This window comes from Pongo pygmaeus, chromosome 18, assembly GCF_028885625.2.
Source record: "Pongo pygmaeus isolate AG05252 chromosome 18, NHGRI_mPonPyg2-v2.0_pri, whole genome shotgun sequence".
In the NCBI taxonomy this organism is placed as follows: Eukaryota; Metazoa; Chordata; class Mammalia; order Primates; family Hominidae; genus Pongo; species Pongo pygmaeus.
The window spans coordinates 18,233,113-18,253,843 of record NC_072391.2 but is presented as its reverse complement, the minus strand read 5'-3'; the positions used below and the strand labels follow the sequence as shown (position 1 = coordinate 18,253,843).

The 20,731-nt window shown below is 46.4% G+C and overlaps 2 protein-coding genes across 24 annotated transcripts in view; one reads left to right on the top strand and one right to left on the bottom strand.

The window, feature by feature from the left end:
- MARF1 (meiosis regulator and mRNA stability factor 1) overlaps positions 1-4,334 on the bottom strand; it is a 48,874-nt gene extending 44,540 nt beyond the window's left edge. For 6 of the 10 annotated variants that reach the window (XM_063654364.1, XM_063654365.1, XM_054454951.2 and 3 more), the window contains exons 1-2: positions 4,153-4,297; positions 211-412 (exon numbers count right to left, since the gene is read on the bottom strand). In XM_063654364.1, the coding sequence (XP_063510434.1) occupies positions 211-354 (144 nt within the window). In that variant the 5' untranslated portion in view covers positions 355-412; positions 4,153-4,297. Of the gene's footprint in view, positions 1-210; positions 413-4,152 lie in introns of all 10 variants that reach the window. The other 4 variants (XM_054454947.2, XM_054454949.2, XM_054454950.2 and 1 more) reach the window with 1 other exon arrangement.
- A 67-nt stretch (positions 4,335-4,401) lies between these two features.
- Positions 4,402-20,731, top strand: part of NDE1 (nudE neurodevelopment protein 1) — a 92,347-nt gene continuing 76,017 nt past the window's right edge. For 3 of the 14 annotated variants that reach the window (XR_010124301.1, XM_054454943.2, XM_063654356.1), the window contains exon 1: positions 11,354-11,443. Coding sequence is in view for 8 of the 14 variants with exons in the window: in XM_063654354.1 (XP_063510424.1) it covers positions 4,580-5,061 (482 nt within the window). In the remaining 6 variants the exon portion in view is untranslated. Of the gene's footprint in view, positions 5,062-11,344; positions 11,444-13,026; positions 13,178-20,731 lie in introns of those variants that run through there. The other 11 variants (XM_063654354.1, XM_054454938.2, XM_063654355.1 and 8 more) reach the window with 9 other exon arrangements.

The following is a 20,731-nucleotide window of genomic DNA, read 5'->3' as shown; positions in this document are numbered from 1 at the left end:
CATCTACTGTTACTCAAGAGTGAAATAGAAGAGTTAAAAAATTGTGCTGTGCTCTCACATTATAATGTGGTATAAGGGGCAATACAGGCAAGATCTACAGAAAAATGTGGCACAGGCTCCAGGATGAGAGACTGTATCCCAGACCAAATGGACCTCTCTCATCTATTTGGATGAGGAATCTGCTATGTCCTTAGTCTTGCATATAGTTACCGTTTGGGGACTATGTGGCAGCGTCTGCTCAGGACGAGAAAAGCAATTAGAGAATTTCCAAAGCCATGGCTTAGCATCATTATCTTGTTGAAGCCATCCACGTGTTCTACTGCAGGAGTTCTCAGTTCCGTTTCCTTCCATCATACAGCCATGCAAAGTGATTCAACATCCTTTCATCTTTCTTTTCTTTCATTCTTCCGCCCTGTTAAGAACGAGTAAGATTTCAGTGTTATTTCCTTGCATAAGTACAAATTTTACAACATACTAAAATGTGAAACCACAGCTATATTTACAGTCCTATGGCTCTCAACAATTCAAATCTTTGTTTCAAGAGGAAGTCTCGCTCTGTCGCCCAGGCTGGCATGCAGTGGTACAATCTCAGCTCACTGCAACCTCTGTCTCCCGGGTTCAAGCGATTTTCCTGCCTCAGCCTCCAGAGTAGCTGGGACTACAGGAGCCCGTCACTATGCCTGGCTAATTTTTATATTTTTAGTAGAGATGGGGTTTCACCAAGTTGGCCAGGCTGGTCTTGAACTCCTGACCAAGTGATCCACCCTCCTCGGCCTCCCAAAGTGCTGGGATTACAGGCGTTAGCCACTGCATCCGGCCAACAATTCAAATCTTAACAAACAAAATAATAATAATAAAATAAATAAAGAAAAAAACACAAAAGAATATCAGAGCATATTACAGGTTAATAAAATTTGGTAAACTTGGTTGACTCTGTTTATGCTTAAAATCTAACCGCATCAATCTGATTTTTAAAAAAATCTATAATCTGCCATTCTTCATGTTTCACAGCTCTTCAAATAAAAAATGAACTCTCCATGAGTCCTGTTTCCTTTCCACATGTAACCATGCTTGAGAGAAGTAGCCATATCTTGGAAACTTGCATATTCCAGAATGAGACTTCACCTCCACACTTAGCTGGAATCAATTTTTTCTACAGTTTTTCTGAATTCTTTTCGGCTCTCTCTCGCTAAAGACTCTGCTCAGGAAAGTGAAAAGTTAACAGAAGAGAACATCTAATCTGAGTAAAAGAGCCACCACCACATCCTCATTGACAACTATATGTAAGATTTTAAAATTGATTTCAGAGCAACCTCTTGCACTGTTTCCTTGATCTGAGCATGAAAAGTCCAAACTAAGTGGCCTCTGTGGACTTTGAATTTGATTTGCTACAGAACAAATTGAACCAATTTCTTAGTTTACTAATGATGAAAGTGCAATCTGATATACCACCAAAAATCTAACTGACAGAAAAATCTCAAGTCGCAGATGTGTTATATCTACGCCAGGGCAACAACACTCTTACAGGTCTTAACAGTAAATGCAAGCGAGGCACCGTGGCTCAGGCCTGTAACCCCAGCACTTTGGGAGGCCAAGGTGGGTGGACTACTTAAGCCCAGGAGTTCCCAACCAGCCTGGGCAACGTGGCAAAACCCCAAGGCTACAAAAAATACAAAAAATTAGCCGAGCATGGTGGTGCATGCCTGTAGCCCCAGCTACTCAGGAGGCTAAGGTGGAAGAATCACCTAAGCCTGCGTAGTCAAGGCTGCAGTGAGCTGTGATTGCACCACTGCACTGCAGCCTGGGTGACGGAGTGAGACCCTGTCTCAAAAACAAACAAACAAAATTACATGAAATTAAAATGTCAAGTGTCCATAAATAAAGTTTAATTGGGACACAGACATACTCATTCACTTAAATACTGCCTATGACTGCTTTCGCATTCCAATTGCAGAGTTGCAAAGAGAGTCTCTGCAAAGAGACTGTATGGCCCACAAAGCCTATATATTTACTACGTGGCTCTTTTGTCAGCCTAGGCAACACAGCAAGATCACAGCTCTAAAATAAAATAAAGTTCAAAAAATTAGCATAGCGTGGCAGCGTGCACCTAGTTCTAGCTACTCGAGAGACTTAGGTAGGAGGATCTCTTGAGCCCAAGAATTTGAGGCTGCAGTGAACTATACTGTGCCACTGGCCCTTCAGCGTGGGCAACAGAGTGAGATTCCATCTCTAAAAAAATTTTTGTTTTAAAGTTTCTGTTTCCTCCTATGCAAAATGTGGCTAATTTCTCCCCTGCCACTGCATTACAGAGAAAAAAAAATTAGATAAATGAACCCCACTGTCTATTTTCACCACTGTATCTCTTGTGCCAACCAAAATGCTCCCTACTCTGTATATACAAAGTAAACATCACCTACTACACACTATTGGGAGTGGTTAATTTGGAGATGGATTTAACTGCTACCACTGATGATAAATTACGATTCTTGTCTTTCCTATTAGATACAGGTTTTATGTCCTCCAAAAAGCTCCTCTCAAAATCATAAGAATCTGTGATATTCACGGTGTTCATAAGTTAAACATTCTCTCAAATTTCTTCAAAGCCAAATCCTGAAAGTGAGCTAACATTCACAGTATAATCTAGTTTACAAGGTATTTTCACTTAACATTACTTATGTCTTCACTCAGGAAATATTTACTTAGTATCTACTATGCAGCAGGCCTGTGCTTGGCACAAGGAATATAATGATGAAAAAAACCCAGACGGTGGGATACTCTTATATAATTTTTGCAGTAATTCTGTGAAATAGACAGGGGAGAAATTAGCTACATTTTTGCAGAGGGAGAAAAAGAAACAATGAAGTTTTGTAGCGAGCCTGACACAAAATCAGGCTTGTTCACCCCTTTCCACTACATCAAGGTGCCTTCAATACTGCTCAATACAAGCGATTAAAAGTAAAAACTTTCAGGTGCCTGCACCCTGAAAATTTCCCAAATATCATCCACGAAGCAACTTAGGTAGCCAAAAGCAGGTTCTGTTTGACTTGAGCGACAGTCTCCTTTCTGTCACTCTCTCCAAGTCTTATGACCTATTCAGTGAGAAGAGCATAGACTCTGTCGACTGTCTGCATTTTGGTCTCCAATTTGACTGCGGTGCAGCTTTGGACAACTCACAACCTCTCTGAACCTCAGATCCCATCTCTAAAATGGGTGTGATAATAATAGAAACCACCTTACAAGGCCGTTGTTTGGATTACATGAGATAATCCACGGGGAACATTTAGCAAATGTTGTTTCCTTAGCACCCAATCTAGTCCTTGACCCCACACCACCCCATCCCATTACCGTTTTCTCCCCCATAGCTCTTCTGTCCAAAATGGCCTTTTTAGCTTATTTTATTATCTTTCTCCCCCATTTAGAATATAAACTCCATGACAGCAGAGACTATGTTTTCTTATTCACTATTCCAACTCCTGTCCTTAGTACAATGTCTGGCATATTTTAATAAATAACTGTTGAACGAATAAAGCTTAATAAATAGGAAAACAGTTTAGGTTTCAATACACCGATATGCAAAACATAAGAATATTTACCGCTCAGAGAAGTCCAAAAGGTACAAATGCAATTGGACAGCTCTTGGTAATACCGAAAAGGTGCTTGAGAAACTCTGAAAGGTGTATCACGAGGTCGCGTTACAACTACTAGTGAGAGTGGCTGAAACCCTAGACACTGTCAACCCTGAGACTACACCCTATGTGTTGCTAAAAGGCCGAGGAGAATGCAAAACGGCCGGGGAGGGGGGAGTGTGTTGCAAAAACACCCGCCCCTTTCCTTCTCTCTTAACCTTCCAGCTGTGCATTTCACTCCTGGAGGGCCCCACCAGGGGTCAGACAGGGGCGGGCGGGGAGCCAAATACCCTCGAAGGGGAACAGCGGCGCCAACAGTGACAGTAGTGAATGGACCCGAAAGGGAGACAAGCCAACTCTTTCGTGGGGGGCCCAACTGGCGCGTCCCAGTTAGCCAACCTCCCCCCTCCACCACCATCCCACCAGCAATAGGCGGGGAAAGAGGGGGCACTGTCCTCCGTCCCGCCCCGCTGGCCTCGGAGCAGAGCCTGCTGGGGTCTGGTCGCAGGGCTGTCTGCAAACTCACCTCTGCCGCCGGCTCCACCTCCGTTCACATTCCGGCCCCGCCGCCTTCCCCCCGCCCCCCCCAGGCCCTTTGTTTTGATTCCCGACTCCGCAGCTCCCGCCGCCGCCGCCAAGCGCACCCTCCACTTCCGCTTCCGCACCGCACCGCCCCTGTCGCAAAACCGACGCCCTTCTCTCCTCTTCGCCCCGCCCCTTCCTCGCCCCGCCTCCGCCGCCGCGTCCTATCCGCGCGGGGCACGCTGGGAACCCCGGGGGGGGCGGGGCCTCGCGGCCCTGCAGCCTCGTCAGGCTCAGTCCCCTCCCGATAAACCCCTAAATAGGGACTTTCCCGGGGGGTGACCCTGGCTTTTTTGGCGAAAACCCCCAGTTTAAGGAGGCCTTCCCCCTGGCTTCACGTTGTGGAGTCGAAAGGAACCTTGAAGCGGAGAATGACAGCTCGTGACGTGGACCCGAGGAAAAAACCTGCCAACCAGGATTTAATAGAATTCAGCTCTTTCAGGCTTTGGAGGGAAGGCGATTTGAACGGGATTTCAGTGAAAAACCCGATCGCTTCGGCTTTTTTTTTCCTCTCTCGGGTCTCGTCACGTGATGGTCCTACTTTATTTTTTAAAATTAAATGGCGCATATTCCCCAGCATCCTAAATCTAGTGCAACCTAGTGGCAAGTGGAGAAAAAATAACTGCCAACCCGGCTTCCTGCGAGGTCCCCCGGAGTTCTCGCAAAGTTGGGACCCAGCTGGCAAAAATACAGTGTGCGCAAAGACTCAACTGGACATTGCCACCAAGAATCAAGAGATTTTGGGGGACTTTTGCAAGAAAACGTTATTTTTAAAAGCCCTGCTCCAAAGCTGTTTACAAATGAATACTGCGTTTTCAGTGACAGGTTGGGCGAGCAGAAAGGAGATCTTACGGTTAGTTTCAAACACTGATATGCTGTGTGGTTTGCTTTAAAAAAAAAAAAAAATAGCGCCCCACAATCTTCACGTTTTCCTGGAATAAAAAAAATTTAAGACTCAGCAAAAGGGTGATTTCTGAAACTACCAGCTGATTACTATTTTCTGTTGCAAATTAGGAGAAAAGCAAAGCGCATATTGTGTAAATTAAATCTAGACACAATTTAGGATGTGCTAGCTGCTAGCTGAATGCTACCTTAGCAGTTTATTTTTAAAGTTTGCCCAGAAACAAGTTGACTTTGCAAAAGAATCAGTAAGTCGAAATTGCCAAACGAGAATATTTTCCCCAAAAAAATCCTTACTGGGAGGTTATTTCAATAGGCAATCCCCATTACGTGGGGATTAACACATCCCTATAAACATCCCTGTAGACGGGTATTGTGGAGGGCAGGATCAGACATGTAGCTGAAGAATCCTTTGTGCCTGTATTTAATTTTCCAGAAGGCAGATGACAAGCACACATCCTCTCCCTGCGTAGGTATTTATTACTGCTGACTAAATCTTGACTGTGGGCCGGGCGCAGTGGCTCAGGCCTGTAATCCCAATACTTTGAGAGGCTACGGAGGGAGGATCTCTTGAGCCTACAAATTTGAGACTAGACTGGGAAACAGTGAAACCCTATCACTATTTAGAAAAGAAAGAAAAAGAAAAAAGTCTTCATTGTGTCTGTGTATAGGTAGTATTTTCCAAGTGGAGATTAGAAGAGATGAAAAACCCGTTTCTAGCGTTTTGGCTTTTTTCAAAGTACCAAACAAATATGCTACTCTTCAGAGGTGTTTTTTCCCCATTTTATTTCAGTTGAGTATGTTTTAACACAAGCCATATTAACTAAAAATCTTAAGAAACAAGGTAATTGTGGGTTTCTAATTGCTTTTTTTAAAAAAAAGTTTTTAGCCAGAAAACATAAAAGAATGCAGACACATTTCCTTTTTACTTTTTTTTTTTTTTTGAGACAAAGTCTTGCTTCATTGCCCAGGCTGGAGTGCAGTGGCAGGATCTTGGCTCACTGCAGCCTCCGCCTCCCGGGTTCAACCGATTCTCATGCCTCAGCCTCCTGAGTAGCTAGGATTACAGGCGCCCACCACCATGCCTGGCTAATTTTTGTGTTTTTAGTAGAGACGGGATATTGCCATGTTGGCCAGGCTGGTCTCGAACTCCTAGCCTCAAGTGATCCTCCCGCCTCGGCCTCTTTAGGATTACAGGGCTGAGCCAACGAGCCTCACCACCTTTTCTTTATATGTATATTTTTCTTTTAGATTCCTTTTTACCAAGCAGACACATTTTGTTTGACGTAGCTTGGCATTCTTTCGAGTCCAAAGCTGTAACTAGTCACAACAAGTAAACGTAGTGATTAAAAATGGGCGGGGCATGGTGACTCATGTCGTAATCCCACCACTTTGGGAGGCTGAGACAGGAGGACCCCTTGAGGCTTGGTGTTTAAAACCAGCCTGAGCAACATGGCGTGACACTTGTCTCTATTTAAAAAAATTTTTAAAAACAAAATAGTCGTATTAAGTGGAAGGCTAATAAAAGTCTGAATTACAAATACTTTTAAAAGAAATGTAATTTTATTGCTGCTTTCTAAAGACTAGGAGCCTAAGCAAAGTATACCAGCCCTTAGGAGACAATTATGAATCAAAATACATAAATTTTCTCTTAAGATATATTTTAAGTATATATCCTCTATTGTATTCCTGTTTCTTTGCTGGGAAAAGTTTAGAGAGTACAAGTAACTTTCAGTTTTTCCCTTGTTCAAATTATAATCTTCACATTTATTAAAACCGAAAGACTTTTTTGTGTGCTACTTAAGTAGCTACTTTACATGCAATTCAGCTTTTCAACTAACCAAGCTGTTATTAAAGGAGTTTCTCCCCAGAAACCAATCTTCTGCCTGTGTTAGGTTCAGTGGTTTGAATTAATAAATGATCATGGAAGGACCTAAGGAAGTTAAATTGAGTTATCTGCTCAGCTATATTCCAAAGCTACAAGGAAAACAAATTGAATTTAAAAAGAACGAGAAAAACATTTTAAATGTTTTTAAGGTTTTACCCAATGACAAACCTATTTCCCTAAATGTTGTTCCCAAATAGGACTTTAAGGATTATTATTTCAATGCCCTCTCTTTTTTCTTTATGGAAAATTTGGGAAATTGAGAACCAACTAGTTTAAATGCCTTGATCAAAGCCATTTAGGCAACACCAGTACCTCATCAGTTTGTGCTTCGGTTTCTCTGTAAGCTGAGGTGATTAGTTCCTGTCCAGAAACCTCACAGAGCGGTTAGGGCCAAATAAAATTCAGAGCGGGGCCAGGCGCAGTGGCTTACTCCTGTAATCCCAGCACTTTGGGAGGCCGAGTCAGGTGGATCACTTGAGGTCAGGAGTTCGAGACCAGCCTGGCCAACATGGTGAAACCCTGTCTCTACTAAAACTACAAAATTAGCTGGATGTGGTGGTGCACACCTATAATCCCAGCTACTCAGGAATCTGAGGCAGGAGAATCGCTTGAACCCAGGAGGAAGAGGTTGCGGTGAGCCGAGATCGTGCCACTGCACTCCAGCCTGGGCAACAGAGCGAGACTCCGTCAAAAAAAAAAAAAAATCCAAGGGGGGATAATACCAGCTACTTGGGAGGCTGAGGCAGGAGAATCGCTTGAACTGGAAGGTGGAGGTTACAATGAGCCGAGATCGCACCACTGCACTCTAGCTTGGGCGACAGAGTGAGATTCCATCTCAATAAATAAGTAAATAAGTAATAAAATTCCTAAGGGGAGGCTTGGTGTGGTGGCTTATGCCTGTAATCCCAGCACTTTTGGAGGCTGAGGCGGGTGGAGCACTTGAGGTCAGGAGTTCAAAACCAACCTGGCCAACATGGTGAAACCCTGCCTCTAATAAAATAGAAAAATTAGCTGGGCACGGTGGTGAACACCTGTAATCCCAGCTACTCGAAAGGCTGAGGCAGGAGAATCGCTTGAACCCGGGAGGCGGAGTTTGCAGTGAGCCGAGATTGCAGCACTGCACTCCAGCCTGGGCAACAGAGTGAGACTCTGTCTCAAAATCTCAAAATAAAATAAAATAAAATTCCAAGGGGGAAGGCATCAGATGTAGTAAAGTGTGAAGCAGGATGTAAATGATTCATTAATGTTTGGGAAGTTTCCTGAAAGACATTTGGTACTTTCCTTAAACCTGTTGATAGGTTGTAGAGTTCCCCTTTGTGCCTCTAAGCAGTTTTTAGGAATTAGCAAGGAGTCCAAAGTAGAATTTGAGAAAGGCTGTTCTAGGATAGCAGGAAGGCAAGAGTGGGGTGGGAGATCCTGTAATAGCTAAGATCTCTTTGCCTCTAGCATAGTGCTGAAGAAGGGAGGGTTTAGGAGTCAGAGCCAGCTCTGAAGCCTGATTTGTTAATTACTAGTTGTAAGACCTCCGGCAACTCAATTAACTTCCTGCACCTTTATTTTCTTATCTTTAACATGGATACAATTTAATGCTTTCCTGTGGTTCATCATCTGTGGTTCAGTTGCATGGTCTCCTCTCTACAGTGGCCTTCCCTGACTATAGCATCTGAAGTGACCCCTCCCAGCCCTTTGTATCAAATGAGCTTGCCTTAGTCATAGCACTTGTCAATATCTGAAATGACGTTACTTTTTCTGCTTATAGATTTAGTGTGTTTCTCTCTTAACAATATAAGCCCTTTGAGGACAGGTACTTTGTCTGACCGTATTCATTGTGCTGTAAGGGTGCATTGTACAGAAGAATGCTCATAATGCTGGGTGCTGTGGTTCATGCCTATAATCCCAGCACTTTGGGAGGGAGGCTGAGGGGGGAGGATCACTTGAGCCCAGGAGTTCAAGACCAACCTGGGCAACATAGTGAGATCCACGTCTCTACAAAAAAATGTAAAAATTAGCTGGGCGTGGTGGTGCACACCTGTGGTCCCAGCTACGCCGGAGGATGAGGTGGGAGGATAGCTTGAGCCTAGGAGGTCCAGGATGCAGTGAGCTTTGATTATGCCACTGCACTCCAGCCTATGTCAGAGGGTGAGACTCTGTCTCAAAAAAAAAACAAAAATTCTGGATAATAATATATATATTTTTAGTTTTTATGGGTATACTGTAGGTGTTTATATTTATGGGGTACATGAGATATTTTGATACAGGCATGCAATGCATCATAATCACATCAGGGTAAATGGGTGTCCATCACCTCAAGCATTTATCCTTTCTTTGTGTTACAAGCACTCCAATTATACTCCTTTAGTTATTTTAAAATGTACAATACATTGTTGTGGACTGTAGTCACCCTGCTGTGCTCCCAAATACTAGATCTTATTCATTCTATTTTTGTACCCACTAACCAGAATGTTCGATATTTGTTAATGAACATGTTATGACAGGATGTTTTAGAAGAAAATAATGAAAAAAAATTCCAGCCAAGCATGGTGGCTTGATTTTATTTATTTATTTATTTTGAGATGAAGTCTCCCTCTGTCTCCCAGGCTGGAATGCAGTGGCATGATCTCCACTCACTGCAACCTCTGCCTTCTGAGTTACATGGCTCATGCCTGTAATCCCAGCACTTTGGGAGAGTGAGGTGTATTGCCTGAGATCAGGAGTTTGAGAACAGCCTGGCCAACATAGTGAAACCGTGTCTCTACTAAAAATACAAAAAATTAGCTGGGCATGGTGGTGGGCGCTGTAATCCCAGCTACTAGGGAGACTGAGGCAAGAAAATCGCTTGAATATCGGAGGCAGAGGTTGCAGTGAGCCGAGATCGCACCATTGCACTCCAGCCTGGGCAACAAGAGGGAAACTCCGTCTCAAAAAAAAAAAAAAAAAAAGAAAAAATTATTTTTTAATTTTAATTTGTTAGTGAACCATTAGGGTTGCTGTGAGAATTGTGCCTGGCACACACAGCCATTTAAAAATCATGATCTTCAGGCAGTGTGCGGTGGCTCAGGCCTGTAATCCCAGCACTTGGGAGGCCGAGGTGGGTGGATCACCTGAGGACAGGGATTGGAGAGCAGCCTGGCCAACATGGTGAAATCCCGTCTCTACTAAAAATATAAAAATTAGCCGGGTGTGGTGATGCGGGCCTGTAATCCCAGCTACTCGGGAGGCTGAAGCAGGAGAATTGCTTGAACTCAGAAGGCGGAGGTTGCAGTGAGTGGAAATCACGCCACTGCATTCCAGCCTAGGAGACAGAGGGAAACTTCATCTCAAAATAAATAAATAAACAAAATCAAGATCATTTAACAAATACATATATTATACTTACTATGTTCAAGTTTCTGTTCTAAACGTTTTTACAAATGCTGTTAAATCATTTAGTCCTCTGCATAATGTCGTTTTTTTGTTTGTTTGTTCTTTAAGACGGAGTCTTGCCCTGTCGCCTAGGCTAGAGTGCAGTGGTGTGATCTCGGCCCACTGCAACCTCCACCTCTCGGTTTCCCGTGATTCTCCTGCCTTAGCCTCCTGAGTAGCTGGGATTACAGGTGCGCGCCACCACATCCGGCTAATTTTTTGTTATCTTTAGTAGAGACGGGGTTTCACCATGTTGGCCAGGCTGGTCTTGAACTCCTGACCTCGTGATCCACCTGCCTTGGCCTCCCAAAGTGCTGGGATTACAGGCGTGACCACCGCGCCAGACCTATAATGGCGTTTTATAGATGGGGAAATGGAGTCATAGAGGCTAAACAACTTTCCCAAGATCACACAGTTAGTAAGGGGCAGGGCTAGGACTCAAAGCCAAGCTTATGACCAAATTCTGGTGCACTACGTTCTCCTGCTTCTGGAGAAGATAATGATGCTGAAGAGTCTACTTTTGGTGTAAAGGAGTAGGAAGGGCACGGGGCACTGCTAGCTTCAGTGGGCCTGAATCTTTGTCTTTCCTTCTGATTTGGAGAAAGTGCAAGAATGGGAAAATGCAATCGAAGTGAAGGAGAGGCCGGCGTATTTTCCTGAAATGCGCGGCCCGCAAGCCCAAACCCGTTTCCCGGTTGTCCAGGCAGCGTCCTGCAGCATCTCCAAGGCCCGCCCGCCGCATCCTAGCGCCCGGCAGCCGGCGCCTCCCAAGCCCCCGCCGGCCAGGAGCCTTCGCCGCGTGGCCGCGCCGCGCCCGGCCTGGGAAAAAAGTTTCCAAACGACGCTGCTCTGCACTGATTGGCCGAGGCGGACGCGGTACCGTAGAGCAGCAGCCAATGGGAGGTGCCGGCCGCAGGCTCCGGGGCGGGGGCGGGGGCGGGGGCGGGGGCGGGGTCCGGAGGGCGGGGACCGCACCGCCCCTCGCAGCCGCTGCTGCCGCCGCCGCCGCCGCCGCCGCCGCCTTGTCCTCGCCGGCCCTGCTTGGGTAAGTGCGGCGCTGCGCGGGGCTGGGGTCGGGGTGGCTGTCCGGGGACCTCCACCGCGGCTGAAAAGCTCCTCTGCCCCGCCCCAGGATCCCAGGACCCCGGGCCACCGCCTGGCAGGGACCCCTACGCCTCTCGCTTGCGCGTCGCTTCCCGGCCGCCTGGACTCCCCTGGTCCCCGGGCTCCAAAATCCCGCCTCCCGTCCTGAAAAGTTAGGCACTGAGTGCCTTGCCACCGGTGCGTTCCTCGCGCCCGCCCCTCGACCTTGGCAACTTTGTTTCTCTTTCTGCCTTGGTCTCCCACCCCGTTGCCCTCTCTTCCTTCCGGGACTTCCTGGGTGGTTCAGCCTTGCCCGTCCCCAAACCCCGCTGCCAGGCTCTATCCTCTTTCTCCTCTTCCTCCCTCCCCATACTTCTCTCCTAGATGCCCCTCGTTTCTTTTCTCTCTCTCCTATCCCTCCATCCTGCCACCCCCTTCTTTGCGACCCCAGACCCCCCGATTGCAGCGCTGCCCCTGCCCTCACACCCACTGTCCCGCCCCTGCAGGCCTCTTTCCAAAAACCCACACCGCTCCCTCCCTCCGGGAACACGTTTGGGGCAGTCTCCTCTCCACTTTGCTCCCGTCTGCCGCAGGACGGTTCAGGTTTCTTCTGACAGCACACTGGGGAGGGATTGGGTAAAGGACGAAAATGCTTATTCCGCAGCTTGAGTGATGGCTGGGCTCACTGAGGACCTGATTCTCTGAGGTCCTGGGAAACCCCGCTGTCACCTTGACACCGCTTTTGGGGAGGCGACTTTATCTTCTCCGAGCCATCTCAGGCTTTCTGCCTCCTGAGGGCCTGAGCTTCCTTGATTGCTTTGTCCGTGGTTACTACCAGGTTGTGCCTCTTAATTTCTACTTTGAGCTTCAGACCCCTTTTAACTTTCTAAAGAAAAGGCCTTTGCAGCACGACCTAGGCAGGTTCATCATTTTTAGTTTTGTTAGAGTGTATTCTAGGATAGGATGACATTTTAGGACATGGGTCGGGTGTTTTGAAGATTAATTAGATCCCAGCTACTCCCAAAGCCTCTTGTTACCCGACCACCCCAGCCTCCATCACCTCGTTGGTATACAACCTGTTTTTTGTTTTTTGTTTTTTGTTTTTTTGAGACAGAGTCTCACTCTCGCCCAGGTTGGAGTACAGTGGTGCCATCTTGGCTCACTGCAACCTCCGCTTCCCGGGTTCAAGCGATTCTCCTGCCTCAGCCTCCAGAGTAGCTGGGACTACAGGTGCGTGCCACCACGGCTGGCTAATTTTTTGTATTTTTAGTAGAGATGGGGTTTCACCGTGTTAGCCAGGATGGTCTCCATTTCCTGACTTCGTGATCTGCCCACCTTGACCTCCCAAAGTGCTGGGATTACAGGTGTGAGCCACTGTGCCGGCCTACAACCCATTTTGAGCCTTTCCTCTTAGTGTGTGTTTTGTGTAGGATTAAATGCAGATGATCTGTGCCGCTGAAGTCTCAGGGACCTTTGATTCATATGTTTTATCCCATGTTGGATAACAGTTTATTAACTTGACTTATTTTTGTTTCCAAAGTGTGTTATTTATTATTTTATTTATTTATTTTGAGACGGAGTCTTGCTGTATTGTCCAGGCTGGAGTGCAGTGGCATGATCTCGGCTCACTGCAACCTCAGCCCTCTGGGTTCAAGCGATTCTTCTGCCTCACCCTCCTGAGTAGCTGGGATTACAGGTGCGTGCCACCATGCCCGGCTAATTCTTAGTAGAGATGGGGTTTCACCATATTGGCCAGGCTGGTCTCAAACTTCTGACCTCGTGATCTCCCCGCCTCAGCCTCCCATAGTGTTGGGATTACACACATGAGCCACTGCACCCGACCCTATCATTATTATTTTTTTCGATGTAGAGGCAGAATCTTGCTTTGTTGCCCAGGCTGGTCTCAAATTCCTGGGCTCAAGCAGTCCTCCTGCCTGGGCCTCCCACAGTGCTGAGATTACTTACAGGCATGAGCCACTGCACGCAGCCCAAAGTGTGTTCTTTTGCCTTAGAATGTGTGAGCTGAGAAATGACACTCCTTTTCCTCACAAGGTAATTTCCTAACATGAGCATTCCTGTGTACAGAAAGTTTGTGCCTGCAGCTACTACTACATGTGCACCTCGTGCAATGGATGTAGGTGCTTTTTGTCTGCCTCCTTCAGCAGTGCCCAGCACTTAGTAGGTATTCAAGAAATGTTTGAAAAGGGATGGAGGAGGCAAAACCACAGTAGGAAAAATTCTTTCCGTGGCACTTGGTTCAGTAGAATAAAATTATCCTGGAACAATAGCTGTGTTACTTTTTGTCCAAGTTTTTGTTTGTTTGTTTTTTGAGACGGGATCTTACTCTGTCGCCCAAGCTGGAACACAGTGATGCAATCACAGCTCACTGCAGTCTCGACCTCTCAGGCTCAAGCAATCCTCTTGCCTGAGCCTCCCAAATAGCTGGGACTAAAAGCTCATGCCACCATGCTTGGCTAATTTTTAAAATTTTTTGTAGAGATGGGGGTCTCACTATGTTGCCCAGGCTGGTCTCGAACTCCTGGGCTCAAGAGATCCTTCCGCCTCAGCCTCCCAAAGTGCCGGGGTGGGAGAGAGCCATGACGCCTGGCCTAAGCTTTTTAAAATCTCTAAAGCGATCTATGCTTACTGTATATATGTGTATGTAGTTTACCTTAAAGCAAGTTGTCAGGTACAAATCCACAGGGCTTGCTTTACCCCCATTCTGGTGCATCCGCCAGACCCTTTTCTATTCTGCGTACAGAGAGAGGGAAATAAACAAAAATGGGCACCCATTTTTAACATATCCTGAGCTTTCTTCCATATTAGTACATACAGTTCTTAACAACTGCATCGTTTTCCATTCAGTCCTCTGTTGACATTGAGGTTTCCAGTTTTCGACATTAGTGAATGATGGTGTGCATCTTTGAACATGGGTCCTTGCCTGCCTAAGTATTTTTGTAGGTTGATCATTATAAACTTGGAAAGCACAAAGACAGAAGCCAGGCTTGCTGACTCTTGACTGATGTTGCCCCAGTGATGTCACTTCTGCAAAATGCAAAGCCTGCGCCCTGGCTGTCGGAGCATGTGTGGACATTTGGCAGCTTCTTTCTCTTCCCTCCTGCTCTTCTGTTTGTTTTGATTGGGAAGAATACAGAGTGGGGATGGAGAAGGGTGTTGAGTTAATTATTGATGGTTTCTGTATGTTTATTGCTCCTGACTAGCAGTGCTGGCTTTCTTCTCTCAGAGGAAAGCTGAAAGAGATTGCTTTGCTTTTTTCCAGAGTTTTAAAATCAGAGGTGTGTGTCTCGAGTGTATTTTCAGACTTTTTTGTTAGCTTTAATCATGTAAAACATGCAAAAGCATGTGGAAACAATTTTTTTTTTTTTTTGAGACGGGGTCTCACTCTGTCACACAGGCTGGAGTGCTGTGGGGTGATCTCAGCTCACTGCAACCACTGCCTCCCATGCTCAAGTGATCCTCCCACCTCAGCCTTCTGAGTAGCTGGGACCACAGGTGTGCATCACCACACCTGGCTAGTTTTTTGTATTTTTGGTAGAGATGGGATTTTCACCATGTTGCCCAGGCTGGTCTCTAACTCCTGAGCTTAAGTGATCTGCCTGCCTTACCCTCCCCCAAAGTGCTGGGATTACAGGCGTGAGCCACCACACCCGGCCGGAAACAAATTTTTGAAGGAGGCATAGATCTGTGTCGTGCAAAATAGATTCTTTTTGTACCACTGGGTCCTAGTTTGTCATGTTCCTTGCATGATCCCATCAGATTTGTCACAGAGCTGCTGGGGCATGATGGTGTGGTGGTGTATTAAGAACGCAGGTTAGTGGCACACAGATGAAATAAATGCATGTGGGATCCATTTTTAAGATAGCAGGTGTAAAGTTGTATATATTGAGACCAGGCATTAACACTTGCCTATTACAGTGCCTTTTAAAACACTATGTGAGGGCCGGGCGCGATGGCTCACACCTGTAATCCCAGCACTTTGGGAGGCTTAGGTGGGCAGATCACCTGAGGTCAGGAGTTCGAGACCAGCCTGGCCAACATGGCGAAACCCCGTCTCTCCTAAAAATACAAAAAATTAGCCAGGCGTGGTGGTGTGCGCCTGTAATCTGAGCTACTAGGGAGGCTGAGGTAGGAGAATCGCTTGAACCTGCGAGGCGGAGGTTGCAGTGAGCTGCGATCACACCACTGCACTCCAGCCTGGGCAACAGAGAAAGAGATTCCGACTCAAAAAAAAAAAAAAAAAGACTGTGGACCAAATGAAACAAGTGAATCTGATCTGCAGTCAATCAGTTTGCAACCCCTGGGAAGCCTTGGACTTGAATGCAAAGACCCCTTGAACTTGGATCTAGTTTGCCTCTGCTGGTCACATGCACGTTTAGAGATGGCCAAGGCATAGGGTGTTTCTGCTTCCAAGAAACAGAGTGGTTGTCATGTTTAGCCATCTCTTACAGTCGCACAGCTTAGAGAGGATAATGTTTGCAAACAATTTTTGAAATGTCTAGCACACAGCAAACAGAAGGTCAAATTCAGTAGTTAATGCTGATAAAATAAGAACCCTTGCAAGTCATCTTGCCTGCTTTCTGCCACAGACAGTAGTGCAATAGAACTTTCTGATGTTTTCATGTTGTTTATTTATTTATTTTTTGAGACAAAGTCTTGCTCTTGTGCCCAGGCTGGAGTGCAGTGGTACAATCTCTGCTCACTGCAACCTCTGCCTCTGGGTTCAAGCAATTCTTGTGCCTCAGCCACCCAAGTAGCTGGGATTATAGGTGCGCTCCACCACGCCTGGCTAATTTTTGTGTTTCTAGTAGAGATGGGGTTTCACCACGTTGCCTAGGCTGGTCTCAAACTCCTGGGCTCAAGCAATCCACCTGCCTTGGCCTCCCAAAGTGCTGGGACTACAGGCGTGCATCGTGACGCCCTGCTGATTTGTGTATTTTTAGTAGAGATGGGGTTTCACCTTGTGCTGGTCTCAAACTCCTGGGCTCAAGCAATCTGCCCACCTCATTCTGCCAAAGTGCTGGGATTACAGGCATGAGCCATCGTGCCCGGCCTCTCTGACATCTTTGAATGGCAAAGGCAAAAATCTTATACTTTTAAGATTGCTGTTTTATGATAAAGTGAAGTGCAGCTGTTACTTCTTCCTTCTTTGCCTCCAGCATCTCTCTTCCTTAAGGATTGCTTTTAAAATGTAAGAGGTTTTGGTTGAAATGCTGTTCCTGTGGTTTTTGTCTCTTGGTTGGAGTGAAAGATTTTGCAGGCTGTGATATAAATCCAGTTCTCTGCTTAGTTTCTCCTCAGTCCTTGAAATCCAAAACGAGATCCCTCCCATTGGCCCGTTGTAATTAGAACCCGCCCCACAATAGACCTAGCACCTCCTAAAACATCTCGGATTCATTTCTTTCCTGAGGATTAAGTTTTTAAACCTTCCTGGCCAAGATAACAGTGTTTTAAGAAGCTCTTTTCTTTTATTATTATTATTATTATTATTATTACTCTTCTCTTTTTTTGAGGCAGAGTCTTGCTCTGTCACCCAGGCTGGAGTGCAGTGGCAGGATCTCTGCTCACTGGAACCTCCGCCTCCTGGATTCAAGAGATTCTTCTGTTTCAGCCTCCTGAGTAAATGGGATTACAGGCATGCACCACCATGCCCAGCTAATTTTTGTATTTTTAGCAGAGATGGGGTTTCACCATGTTGGCCAGGCTGGTCTCGAACTCCTGGCTTCAGGTGATCTATCCACCATGGCCTCCCAAAGTATCGGGATTACAGGCATGAGCCACCGTACCCTGCCAGGCTTGGGTGTTGAAGGAAGAGAAAGAAGGCAGTGTGGCTGGGACATAAGTGAATGAGAGGTGGTAGGGTAGGAAATGTGTAGAAAACTATGCAGGGGCCTGATCACACTGGATCTTGCACATCTTTTTCCAAACCTCAGGAGGAGTCAGTCTGCTTTTGTTGTTCCTGGTTCCTCACTTGCACACTTTATTGTATGCTAACAACCTTCCATACCATGGGACTGAGACTGCCCTCAACAGGATCACCAACGTCTTTTTTTTTTTTTTTTTTGAGGCAGAGTTTCACTCTTGTCCTCCAGGTTGGAGTGCAATGGCGCGATCTTGGCTCGCTGCAACCTCCACCTCCTGGGTTCAAGCGATTCTCCTGCCTCAGTCTCCCAAGTAGCTGGGATTACAGTTGCCTGCCGCCACACCTGGCTAATTTCTTGTATTTTTAGTAGAGATGGAGTTTCACCATGTTGGCCAGGCTGGTCTCGAACTCCTGATGTCAGATGAACCACCCGCCTTGGCTTCCCAAAGTGTTGGGATTACAGGCATGAGCCAATGCACCCAGCCACCAATGTCTTAATGGCCACACAGTGCTCATTGATAGATGCCTTGGCCCTGGACTATTGTTGCTATAGAATTGGTTTGATGACTACATATTACATGAGATCTGGGCTCACTAGAGCTTATGGCTTGAGCAGGGACTCCTTGGCCTAGGTTTATGCTGCTCCTGGCCTTGTTAATGACTGCTATTAACACTCTACCCCCTTTTTATTTTTTTGAGATGGGGTCTTGTTCTGTCGCCCAGGCTGGAAGGCTGGAGTGCAGTGAGCCTCCGCTTCTCAGTCTTAAGTGATTTTCCCTGCTTCAGCCTTCTGAATAGCTGGGACTACAGGCGCGCACCGCCGTGCCCGTTTAATTTTTGTTTTTGTTTTTTTAGTAGACACGGGGTTTCACCATGTTGCCCAGGCTGGTCTCAAACTCCTGAACTCAAGTGATCTGTCTGCCTCGGCCTCACAAAGGGCTGGGATTACAGGCATGAGCCATTGTGCCAGGCACCACTCTACCCTTTTGACTTTGAGCAAGTAAGGTCATTGACTCCATACATTCATTAGGATTCCTGTGTGGCAGAAATCTAACCCCAACTGGTATAACCAAGACAAGGAATTGATTATCTCATAACCTTAAATCAGGTGTGGCTGCATCTAGGTGTTAAAATGATATTGTCAGGACCCAGGCTCTCCATCCCTTGGCCCTGCTTTCCTCTGTTTTGGCTTCACTCTCAGGCAGGCTCTCCCTTGTGATAGCAAGATGACCACCGGCAGTTTCAGGCTTACCTCCAGCTTCAGGCTTACCTTACCAAACCTAGTGGAAAGAGAGTTTCATTTTTGACAGCTGTGCAAAAGGTCTGGACCTGGGCCCTCACTGGCTCAGTATGGGTTAGGCCCATCCTTAAGCCAGTCATTGGCTCAGCATGGGTTAGATCCATACCTGTCACTGGCTGAGCATGGGGGTTAAGCTCACCCTATCATTGGTTCTGTGTGAATTAGGCCCATCTCTGTCATTGGCTGAGCATGGGTTAGGCTCACCCTATCATTGGTTCTGCGTGAATTAGGCCCACCTCTGTCATTGGCTCAATATGGGTGAGGCTCACCCTGTCATTGGTTCTGCATGAATTAGGCCCACCTCTATCACTGGCTCATGGTAGGTTAGGCCCACCTGTGAGCTGATCACTAAGGACATGAGTAGGTATGTGCCTCTTCCCAGATGCAGAGGATGATGTCAGATCCCTCTGAACTCATGAAATGAGTAGGGTATTCTCCCAAGGGAATATTGTGCTGTCACAGAGGATGGAAAAATGAATGCACGTCTGGAAAAAACAAACAGAAAAAACTACAAATCATTAGCTTTGTATGACATTTATTTATTTTTTGTTTGTATGTTTTTGAAATGGAGTCTTGCTCTGTTGCCCAGGCTGGAGTGCAGTGGTATGCTCGTGGCTCACTGCAACCTCTGCCTCCTGGGTTCAAGCGATTCTAGTGCCTTTGCCTCCCGAGTAGTTGGGATGATAGGTTCCTGCCACCACACCCAGTTAATTTTTGTATTTTTAGTGGAGACAGGATTTTACCATGTTGGCCAGGCTTGTCTTGAACTCCTGACCTCAAGTCATCTGCCTGCCTCAGCCTCCCAAAGTGCTGGGATTACAGGCATGAGCCACCACGTCTGGCTGGCTTTGTATGACATTTCGCCTTTCTGCCTTGATCAAACTTTCAGAGAATCTGCTTCCCAGAGGGATGGGTGGGTCGGGAAATAGCATGTTTTCTCTGAATGAGGGAAAGGATTGAAAAAGTAGGAGGGAGAAAGGATGTGAATATGGGTCCCAACAAATGCAGAGTTATCGGTAAGTTTTGTGCTTGAATCTAGGTACAATTGTGCATTTCCTGGTTCTGCGTGAATTAGGCCCACCTCTGTCATTGGCTCAACATGGGTGAGGCTCACTAACTTCCACCAGAAGTTAGTGGTGGTGTCTGTGTTGACACTTACATGTTTAGCCTAATGATTTCATGTTTTAGCCAAAATTATAGCTTGTTGGTTATATCTTAGAAAGTGATGGTTTTTGCTCATTCTTTTGTCCCCAGGGATACACACCAGCCTCTGAGTTCTCTTGAGGGAAGGAAGGGACCTTGGACACAATCTTTTTTTTTTTTTTGAGAGGGAGTCTCACTCTGTCGCCCAGGCTGGAGTACAGTGGTGCAATCTTGGCTCACAACAACCTCTGCCTTGTAGGTTCAAGTGATTCTCCCGCCTCAGTCTCCTGAGTAGTGGAGATTACAGGCACACACCACCATGCCTGGCTAATTTTTATATTTTTAGTAGAGACGGGGTTTCACTATGTTGGCCAGGCTGGTTTCGAACTCCTGAGCTCAGGTGATTCACCTGCCTTGGCCTTCCAAAGTGTTGGGATTACAGGTGTGAGCCACTGCGCCCGGCCTTGGACACAATCTTTTTTTTTTTTTTTTTTTTTTGAGACAAAGTCTCGCTCTGTCGCTCAGGCTGGAGTGCATTGGCATGATCTCGGCTCACTGCAACCTCCATCTCCTGGGTTCAAGCGATTCTCCTGCCGTAGCCGCCCGAGTAGCTGGGACTACAGGTACCCACCACTGCACCCGCCTAATTTTTGTATTTTTAGTAGAGATGGGGTTTCACCATATTGGCCAGGCTAGTCTCAAACTCCTGACCTTGTGATCTGCCCGCCTCAGCCTCCCAAAGTGCTGGAATTACAGGCGCGAGCCACTGACTCTGGCCTGGACACAATCTTATTTGGATTCCTCATGCCCTTTTGACAAGCTCAGAGCCTCAAATAAATTCAGAAAATAGGTGATTACATCAGACAGGCTCTATCAACAGGGAGTATACAAACCATTAGCCCAACTGTTAATAGAAGTCTGCTTTC